General features: G+C 40.6%; 1 protein-coding gene across 1 annotated transcript; it reads left to right on the top strand.

Annotated features, from left to right (window-relative positions):
• Positions 1–28: 28 nt before the first annotated feature.
• LOC117965631 (peptidyl-prolyl cis-trans isomerase NIMA-interacting 1-like) lies at positions 29–9465 on the top strand. The gene is made up of 4 exons (XM_034910495.2): positions 29–187; positions 2740–2937; positions 5287–5397; positions 7578–9465. Exons 1-4 carry the CDS (start codon positions 115–117, stop codon positions 7685–7687), a joined length of 492 nt encoding a protein of 163 aa, XP_034766386.1. The 5' UTR covers positions 29–114; the 3' UTR covers positions 7688–9465.
• The last annotated feature ends 1868 nt before the right edge of the window (positions 9466–11333 follow it).

Below are 11333 nucleotides of genomic sequence, written 5' to 3'. Positions count from 1 at the left end.
ACTGGATAAATGTGTTGCTGGAGCAGAAAGGGGGTTGGAGAAAGGCACGTCAGTCACTTTGCAAGCGTCGAGTTATAAACACAGTTCCGGCGGTGAATGGGGTTGTCTTTGTAAATGAATGCAGAAAAAATGGCAGATGATGAAAGTTTACCTTCAGGCTGGGAGAAACGCCAGAGCCGGAGTTCAGGTAAAATATTAAAACAAAAAAAACTGTGATTTACAGCGGGGATGCCGTGAATACAAATACTCCTCGATGCAAAAAAAAAAAAAGTCAGTATTTATTTGTAAAATTATCCCGCGTCGCTTCCATTTCAATGCAGGAAAAGCGAGGGCGTGCGGTGCATACATCTCTCGCAGTCTCGTCACACGCATTGAATCACTTTGGAAATGCAAATTTGAATTTGTGCTGTACACGATGCAACGCGTTTACTCCTTCAAGACTTTGCACGTTTTTCTCTGAAACCATGTCAGAATTGATATGGTACGCATTTCTTTTTTTTATTATTGTACGATGTATGCTGTTTTCGTTTTTAGAAATTATAATATGCACCCACCATTTTGGTCTATATTAATAGGTGTGTTTATATATATATATATATATATATATATATATATATATATATATATATATATATATATATAATATATATATATTATATAATGCATGTTGCTTGAAAACGAGACTGCTTTTTTCTTATTCTTTCTTTTCAAATATTATAAATACGTTCATAAAGGGGCGTGCTGACAGCTTCTGAACTGAATGGGCATGAAAACAAAATCTCGACGCCCACTCCATCGCAATGCAGGCCTTGGCTTTGACACAACCACGCACACATTCAGCTAAGGCACGCTGCCCGAGAAGTTTCTGAAATGCTTTAAAAAGGGAGGTGACGTGTGTTTCCGCAGCTCACCTCAAGGCGATGTAAACTAACTGGTAAGCCAACGAGGTCCGGTTCTTTAAGAACGCAGCACGGTGGCGTGTAACTTGGATAGAATACTTGGCATCTGTTTAATTCATGATGCATTCTTTTCAGGTTTCCCCATACTCGTTTTTTAGTTTTAGCTGTAGAATACTATGTTATCCAAGCAGTATTGCATGCAGTATATACTTGATTTCGTGTGTATTTAGAATTTTTTTTTGCAACACATGGTGTTAATTGCTGACCGTGAGAAGGAATCCTCTTTTTGATCCGTAGAACAAAGTAACGCACGACTTCCTAAATATATACATGCATGCCTGCAGGGTTGTGGTCAATTCCTGTTTTTCAATTCCTTATTAAAATCCATTTATTATTATTATTATTATTATTATTATTATTATTATTATTATTATTATTATTTATTTCTTAGCAGACGCCCTTATCCAGGGAGACTTACAATTGTTACAAGATTATACTTTATACAGATATCACATTATTTTTACATACAATTACCCATTTATACAGTTGGGTTTTTACTGGAGCAATCTAGGTAAAGTACCTTGCTCAAGGGTACAACAGCAGTGTCCCCCACTGGGGATTGAACCCACAACCCTCCGGTCAGGAGTCCAGAGCCCTAACCACTACTCCACACTGCTGCCACATTTCTGATATATTTGCTTACATTTGAAGCCAATATAATTAACTAAAACTGTGACTTCACAATTTAAGTAATGTGTTGCCACTGCGAGAAGCTTATTTTACTAATACTGCGAATTACAATTTTGATAGCAGTTGGGAAATGACCCCAATTATCTGTCTATCTATCTATCTATCTATCTATCTATGTAATCCAAAACCGTATACTACTTGATTTGATACTGGTGTAACAGGGCGGTGACACCACGCACTGCAAGCGAGCGCCTTAACCACAATGCAAAAGGTCCGGGCTCGTCTGCATTCGTGGTTCTAGAGCTTTTAACCTCATCTCATTTTACTGACGGAACTGCGTCCATAACGGCAGTGCATCACTCAACACTGCCTGTTACACTAGCTAGAATCTGAGTGAACACTACAGATATAGATAGGTTCTCGCTAATGAGATCTGACTTCATGCTTCATGCAGTATGCTTCGAGTCCAGGTTTTTAAAATAGAAATCTAGAGAGCAGGGGACGGAGAGGAGAGATGGACGGAGGGCCGGATTTAAAAGCGAAAATCCATCTCTGTTACATATTTGAGCAGGAGGATGATGGGAAATGTAGTTCTGAGAGGTCCATGCCGGTACATGGGAAGCCATCTTGAGGCAGTGGAATGCAATTTAAAAGTTTAAAAAAGTGGTCAAAATGTAAAAAGAAAATAAATTAAAATAATTAAAACAATACACACACCTTACGTAAACAGTCGTAGCAACACATGGGAACATGTAACACAATAAAATGAAAAGGTCCTTATGTACCCTTTAAATAACTTTCTTAGGGTCTAGGGCATCTGGACTATTAATAATAAACTACATGCTCAAAAGAAGACAGAAACGACATTATTGAAATACAGATTTATCAGATGGCACGAAAACAGTGGACAGCGACAGCAGTAGATTTTAATGCCATGCTCCCTTGCTGCTGTATTGCAACGGAGTTTCATTGTTGCAGTATTACAGATTCACAACATTGACTGCAGGAACCACTGCATCAAATGAAATCTAACCAGAGTTTTATTTGCCGCCTTTTTCTCCTCCATCCTCTTCTCCCCTCACTCATCTATCTGTCCCATCCCTCCTCACCCCTCCAATCCTCCCCACCCGTCCTCCATCCCTCCTTTCAGGCCGTGTGTACTACTTCAACCACATCACAAATGCCAGCCAATGGGAGCGTCCGTCCGGGGCGGCGGATGGGAAGGGGGAGCCCGACAAGGTGCGCTGCTCCCACCTGCTGGTCAAACACAGCCAGTCCCGACGCCCGTCGTCCTGGCGAGAGGAGAACATCACGCGTTCCAAAGAGGAGGCCCTGGAACTGATACACGGTGAGTAGAGAGCCTCGGACCGTGGCCCAGCAGCCTTTTCTTTCCAAATACAAATGCTCCGGTTAAAAGAACAGGAACTTCGCTTAAAAGAACACCTGTTTGGCACCGCTAGCGATTCGTTCACAACTGATACAGTACTCTTTTGCAACCTGATAACTCGTCATCCTCAAACTTAAATTCAAATGGTTTATTCAGTCTTAATTCATATTGAATCTAGAGCTGCTGCTGCTGCATTTAACATGTGTAGGGGTGCTGTGTTTAGGTTGACAGTTTATTAACGTTGGTTTGTTACTTTATTATAGTTTATTAACATACACTTGCCTGTTTGTTTTCTCTTATTCTGTTCGTTTCATATGTTGATGCATGTGTGTCATGACAGGTGGTACATATTGATTTATTTGTTGATTCATATTGTGTCTGGCGGTCAAGTCCGTCTTGGAGAGGACTTCGGCTAAGAGAACACTTCGCTTGCTTCCCGAGGGGTGTTCTCTTAGCCGAAGATGACTGTATTTCAAACACATCAGGTATGTGAATCTATAGATAGATACCTACAATTTGTACTTTCACAAGAATAAGATTAGTTCATGCACAATGTAGAAGAATAAAGGAAAATAAATGGATAAATAGACTCAAAACCACGATGCCTGAAGGTTTAAATAGAAAGGAATAGTAGATTGTTACATCATTAAATATGTAGTAAATGACATCACAAACACATTAAATAGATTTAAATAAAAATAAGTGAGTGTAGTTACCATGGCATCAAAAGCCTGCAAGTACCTCCACTGTTTGTTTTCAATCACGCTTTCCCTTGACAAAGGTGTTAAACACACCGAAACGTTGGCTCTTTTGAGCAAACACATATGTATGATAATGACTGATCGTTGGTGGCAGACGGTTTTTATCCACTGCAGAATGTCCCAGTGAATCATAAGCCCCAGCAGCTCTATGTAAGGACATGCTCCCAAGGGGAATAAAAACTGTATACCACCAACGATCATTCAGTGTTCTGTTTATACCGCAAGTATATGTTTAAAATAAACAGCAGTAAAATGTGTGCCTGTTTTTTTTATATATATATTGAATCAGTGAATTCAGGGATTCTTTTCCCTGGCAGATCTTTACTTTCATTGCCAGCATATGCTTCGACGCAGATTCATTTCAAGCTCTGTTTATGACCTCTTTGCAAACCGTCTTTCGTTAGACCCTTGAGCTCAGTCAGTCAGTTTACATCCTGTGTTGTTTCCTACCTTTAGCGGTTTTAATGAAAGGGCTGCAGGCTGCTCAGATAAGTCAGACGCAGTCAGATCAGAAACTGGCATTTCTGGCAGTATTAATGAAAGGGCTACAAATCAAAACGATAGAACTTTGAAATGATTTCAGACAATTTTGAAGTTGTTATAAAGCACGTTAGGTGGCAGTATTATTTGAACTACCGACACGCAGCTCCGTCCTCAATTTCAGCAGCACACCACTGGACTGGAATATAATCAAAGACACATTCAGAACTAGTGCATGTTATTCCACTCGTCTGAGATAACAAAAATCTCTCTCTCTCTCTCTCTCTCTCTCTCTCTCTCTCGATATATGAGGTAGGTAGTGGACAAAAAAATGGAAACACCAATGTAAAGTGTATCCCGCTCTGTGGAGTTCTGGGCGGACCGTTTTTGATTAAACTGGCTGCTCGCGCCCCAGGTTGAAATTTGCAGTCGATTGATCTGCAGTTGCTCGTCCTTTTTGCCTTGCACTTCAAATTAATGCACAGATATCACGATCCTGGAGTATGCGCTTCTGCCCGCTGTTGCCCTTTGCTGATGATGTCTTTCCCTCGGAGTTCCATGCCGACATCACCTTAGACACCGTTGCTCGTGAAACATCAGCAAGTTGAGCTGTCTTGGTCACTGAAGCTCCTGCCAAACGCGCCCCAACAATCACCCCTCTTTCAAAGTCACTGAGGTCTCCTCTTGCAGCCATGCTAGCCATAATTATAGGCAACCAGGCCTGTCCAGCATTTTTATACGTGACCCTAAGCATGCCGGGATGTTATTTGCTTAATTAATGCATGAGCCACACCTGTGTGGAAGCCCTTGCTTTCAATATACTTGGTGTCCCTCATTTACCCAGGTGTTTCCATTTTTTTTGTCCACTACCTCTATCTATCTATCTATCTATCTATCTATCTATAATAAATGTAATTTATCTCCTTTACTTTTAACGTGTGGAATTGTAAGGAGACAGTTACATCTCCAAAATATAAACTTCAGTTCCTTCCAAGGAATTGGTTTTAAAAAAGGAACTGGAAATGGAATTGTGTGTTTAAAGCGAGGTTGTGCCTGTTCCTCTTTGCAGAGTACATCGAGAAGATCAAGTCTGGAGACGAGGAGTTTGAGACGCTGGCCTCTCAGTTCAGTGACTGCAGCTCCGCTCGCAATGGTGGCGATCTGGGGTCCTTTGGCAGAGGTACGAGAAAACGAACTGTGCTTCGTCGAGTCTCCCACCAGTATGAAGCCGTTTCACATTTTCAGATCAAGCCAACAAGGTGTTCAGGAGTTACAAGCCTCACCAGCTTTCATATGTGTACCATGTGAAGATAGCCAGGCTCAGTTTACCATGGAAAGATAGACGTGATCCCTTCTGGAAGCAACATCATGGTTTTTATTATATCTTTTTTTATTTATTCTTTTACAAAAGACACTGAATATACATGTACAGTTCTGGCCAAAACTTTTGCATCACCTAGAATTTTATTATTGAGTATTATTATTATTATTATTATTATTATTATTATTATTATTATTATTATTATTATTATTATTATTTTAAATGATAACATTATTTAGATATTTTATTTAACATCATATAATGAAAGAAACTACAAAACGTTATCGCTGCCGGAAGCCATAACAGTAGTACAGTATTTCATGTTAGATTTCGAAATGCCACATTTTTCAATTTGTCCGTTTTTTGTTAAGTATATGGAAAACTAGAAATCGGTATATAATTCAGCATGTTAATATAACATTATTCAGCAGGTTTCATTCGACTTTATGAAGCAAAATTTGTTAGGGTGATGCAAAACATTTGGCAATAGCTGTAGGTAGTACTGTTCGGAGTAAGTATTTCCTTATTGAAGATGAATAACGCCATAGACCCATGATTTAAAATACAATGTAGTGGACTCATTTTTAACGAAGATCTAGCAATAACTGTCTTGCTCTCTGAACACCATTTCATTCTGCAACTCTGTTATGCTGCAGAGTGACTTTGCTGTTATAACTACATGAGGTTCTGGGTCTCCAGTAAAATGTGACCCACTGGGGGGCTCCCGAGTGGCGCATCCAGTAAAGGCGCTCCACGTGAGTGCAGGATGCGCTCTATAGCCTGCAAGTCGCGAGTTCGAATCCAGGCTATTCCTTTGCCGATCGAGGACGGGAGCTCCCAAGGGGCGGCACACAATTGGCCGAGCGTCGCCCGGGGGGAGGGAGGGTTAGGTCGGTCAGGGTGTCCTCGGCTCACCGCGCACCAGCGACTCCTGTAGTCTGGCCGGGCGCCTGCGGGCTTGCCTGTAGCTGCCCGAGAGCTGCGTTGTCCTCCGACGCTGTAGCTCTTGGGTGGCTGCAATGGTGAATTGCAGTGTGAAAAAAAGCGGTCGGCTTGAAGGCACACGCTTCGGAGGACAGCGTGTTCATCTTCGCCCTCCCGAGCCAGCGCAGGGGTGGTAGCGGTGAGCCGACCGTAATAATAAATAATTGGCCATTCCAAATTGGGAGAAAATAATAAAAATAATTGTCAACGACTAAATTTAAAAAAAAAAAAGTGACCCACTACTCTCAGACCACAGACGGTTACGCACTCGCTTTCTCCAATAGTGTCCACCTTTCGCATCCTATTGATTTGCATGAGCTGCAGAGATGGAAATAAGACTCACACTGCATAGCAGTTCAATCCATTCCTGGTTTTACTAGGAGTTAAATAATAAGACACACTTGAGCTTGTTACCTATACACTGTGGCTAACCAAGCTGGTATTTGTCTTGATTTTCCATCCCAGGAGCTGCTCAGCTGTAATCTAGGAACCAACGCTTAAGGGCCACAAGGTGGTGCTAGAGCGCTTTTTAAAAAACTGTACAATTTCACATTTCAAGTTAAGCCTATTGAATAACATTAGCCACGCCCACCTCAAAACCATGAAGTCAAAAGCATGAAGCAGTCAAGGCCACAGCACCAAAACATCCTCGGTAACTAATGTAAATGTCCCAGCTCGGATTATATATATAATTTTTTTTGGTGAATAATGTTATTGTTTTTGAAAAGGAATGTTTATACAGAAAGTAAATCCATTATATTATACACAAATCATTGCTATGACATTTCACATGCTTTTCCATACCTTGCTGGTCTTTGCAATGCTTCACCGTGCTGTCGCTGATTTATTACACTTTGCTATGCTTTTTCTACAGGAAACATTTATAAGGAATGAGTCAAAACCTCATTCCTGTTCATCATGTATTTGTATGGCTGTATCGTTAATCTAGGCGGTTCACAGAGTTAAGCTGCAGGAGCCCTGCATCAGTCCTGCTGTTCTGATGCAGGGTTTCTCACACTGTGTGTCTGATTCTGTGATTCTGTCCCACTCTGCAGGGCAGATGCAGAAGCCGTTTGAAGACGCCTCGTTCGCGCTGAAAGTGGGGGACATGAGCGGACCCGTGTTCACGGATTCCGGGGTGCACATCATCCTACGCACCGGATGAAACCACCACCTCCCCCTTTACTCCCCATTCCCTGATTCCCAATCCTCCACCCCCATCCCTCATCGAACTGAGTACATCGGGTTTCCCTAAAGAAATTAAATTAAAAAAAAATACATAAATAAAAAATAGAACACCAATTGAGTAGGGGAGAAAATACCCGATCCCAGCCCTTCACAGCAGTGGCTCTCAAACCCAGTCCTGGGGACCAGTGTGCCTTCTGGTTTTCATTCCAACTGAGCTCTCAATTACTTAACTAAACCCTTAATTAAACTAATAATGTGCTTAATTAGACCTTTTTTTAATTGTTCCAAGCACCTAAAAAGTTGCAGATTTCAAGTTACATAAACGATTTTAGAGTTAACTTGATATTTCCAACTGTTTAAGAGCTGCAAACAATTAAAAATGCCTAATATTATTATTTGTTTATTTAGCAGACACCTTTATCCAAGGCGACTTACAGAGACTAGGGTGTGTGAACTATGCATCAGCTGCAGAGTTACAATTACATCTCATCCGAAAGAGGGAGCACAAGGAGGTTAAGTGACTTGCTCAGGGTCACACAATGAGTCAGGTGGGATTTGAACCGGGGACCTCCTGGTTACAAGCCCCTTTCTTTAACCACTGGCCCACGCAGCCTCAATTAAGGGTTTAGTTAAGTAATTGAGAGCTCTGTTGCAACGCTAACTGGAAGATACTGGGTCCCGAGGACCGGGGTTGAGATCCACTGGTTTACAGGATTCCTAAACTTGTTCACGAACACACACACATCCCTCACCACTGTATTTATCATGTAAATGCATGGGCAACCAACTTAGAAAAGTGGAAAGAATAATTGAATACGTTTCTGAAGTGATACAAGCTGTCTCGGAAATGCTTGGCACGTTTAAGAGAAACGGTTCTGCCTTACAGTTATCTCTTTATAATACAGTAAATATTTCGCATTGTGTTCAAGATCTATTGCTGCAGCCTGACCACCCCCGTCCAGTTCTTTATAAAACATAATAACGTGTTGCTGTGTTACTGTTCTCTTACTGGTTTTATGATGACAGCTGGGCAGAAGCGGGCCGGTTCGGTTCTGTTGGGTCGGTCGTGGTGTAACGTGGGTTCGCCAAGCGCTCCGTGAGGTTGTCCGATAAGACCATTAAAGGAGTTTTTAATCGCAGGTGGTTTTGGAGTTTTCCTTTTTAATAAAAAAAAAAAAAAATGATGTATTATATATATGAACCGTCTTTCCTGTGTATGTGGGTGGGTCATGTGAGTAGTCCAAATCAAATTAGAAACTTATCATTTATGGTTGCTAAGGAATAAAACATAAATGTAATGATGCTGGTACTATATGAGGTACCCTGGTGCGAGAATCTAGCGCCAAATCTGCACCCCTGGGGGCATATTACAGAATAACTTACCAAATTGCTTTCCTATCTTATCTTTCGTTGCTAGGATAGGATTTTTCCTAACTTGGTATTACAGAAGCACTTTCTAAGTCACAGGTAGCTATAATTTCCTGAGTGCTCTATCCTATCTTAACTTGAATTAGGGAATCCTATCTCACATTAAATCATGTCTGTTTTCAACTGATCAAGTCTGAATTAAGGGGACAACGGTCACAGCTCGCGCTACATCTAGTTTTACATCGTCACCAAAGAGAAAAATAATATATTTTGTGATTGGTTCCTCTTCACTTGGGTACTGAAACTACCACAACAAACATTAATAATAAAATAAGAATACTTTTTCTACTTTTTTTGTCTTTGGAAATTAAAGCTGTTTACTGTCAAGTGTCTAATTGAATCTATTCAGGGCTTCTGCTATACAGACTACTGATGATATCGTTTATAAACTGTCAAAAAGCAGAAACATGGTGGAGCGCAGGATGCGCACTATAGCCTGGAGATCGCAGGTTCGAATCCAGGCTATGTCATTACCGACCGTGACCGGGAGTTCCTAGGGGGCAGCGCACAATTGGCCGAGCGCCGCCCGGGTAGGGAGGGATTGGGTCTGCAGGGCAATCCACGGTTCACCGTGAACCAGCGACTCCTGTGGCCGATAGGGCGCCTGCGGTTCTGCAGTGGAGCCATTCAGATCTGTGTTGACCTCCAGCACTATAGGTCTGGGGGCAGGGGGGGTGCACAAAATACATTTCCAGGGAGTTTGTCATGACGTCGTTTTAGCTGTGCTTTCCCAGGTGAGAACATGTACCGATAGCAAAGTGGATGAAGCTTCAATCACATCTTAGGGTGTATAATAAAAATAAAATTAATAAATAAATACATAGCTACACAAATAAATGAATACATTTTAAGCAGATATTGCTTGCTTCTCAATTATCAAGCGCACTGTAGCCTAAAGCTAGTTAGCATGTGTTTGTAAACCTATGTTGTATTTCAAAGTGTCTGATCATGTGTTTTGGCAGGCAATATTTTTTTAATTAGGCTACCTTGCATGTACAAATATGTCCAGTAATTACAGCGCTTGGATCTGTAATTTACAGAATTATACTTGTTACTATGTATTCTTTGTCTCATTTTACTCAAAATAAATGCAGAATTACCATTACAAGCTATGGATTTTCTTTTTTTTCAAATCTAAGATAGAACAAGTGCCACCTTGCCCTAAATGTTAAGGAAAAAAAAAGAACGAGTTAGCAACTTTCTGTAACACACTCTTTCCTATACTAAACTTGAGATCGGAAAATGAGTTAGGAATTCTTCTTCTGTAATCCGAATTCCCCTAAACTGACACTTCGGACGTCCTAACGCTAAGATAAGATAGGATTGGCAGTTAGGCTGTTTCTGTAATACGCCCCCCTATTGCTGCTGTATATTTCAATCATGATGTAGCTCCAATAGGGAAATTAACCTGAATTTGGTTCTGACTGGAATGCCAGCTTGCAGCCCTGTTGTCTTTAATTGGCCCCAATGCTCTATGCTGTACTGTACTAAACTATGGGCAAATTCGTATTCCAGGCACTATTGAATTTAGCTGGACGCCAGTATGGGTGAAAAATGATTAGTGTTGGAGCAGAACCACTTAGAAACAGTCATCCCTCACCTGCAGCAGACCCTGAAATATCTCCACAATAATACGACGGCATCAATCTGCAACTGGACAGGCAAAACAGCACAGCAGCAAAACACAATCTGTATCTCCTCACAGTTATTAATCTTTCGCAATTATTACATATTCTTCAGTGAGACCATACATATACGCATATTCTACTGTTTGTAATTACAATAGGAATTGTGCACAAATAATATATATATATATATATATATATATATATATATATATATATATATATATATATATATATATATATTTCTCAATATTTACAGATATGCCCTTATAGAAGTTTACCACTGTATTTCTGTATGGTATTTTTGCTCTTTTCCCATGGTTATACAATGCGTCTACCATATTTGACCCTGGTTTGCCATGTTAATTTATATGCTTTACCATACCTCACTATTCTTTACAGTGCCTACCTATGCTTTCCCATGCAATCCCTGTGCTTTATTACACTTTGCTGTGCTTTTCCTACAGTAAACTTTTATAAGAGTTGGTGGAGTTTGTATTACTGATATTTTTGGTCTCTAAAATGCCAAGCTGGGAATGAATGAGAGCAAATAAAATGCAAAGCCACATC

This window comes from Acipenser ruthenus, chromosome 36 (genome assembly GCF_902713425.1).
Source record: "Acipenser ruthenus chromosome 36, fAciRut3.2 maternal haplotype, whole genome shotgun sequence".
NCBI lineage: Eukaryota > Metazoa > Chordata > Actinopteri > Acipenseriformes > Acipenseridae > Acipenser > Acipenser ruthenus.
This window is presented reverse-complemented; position numbering and strand designations above follow the sequence as displayed.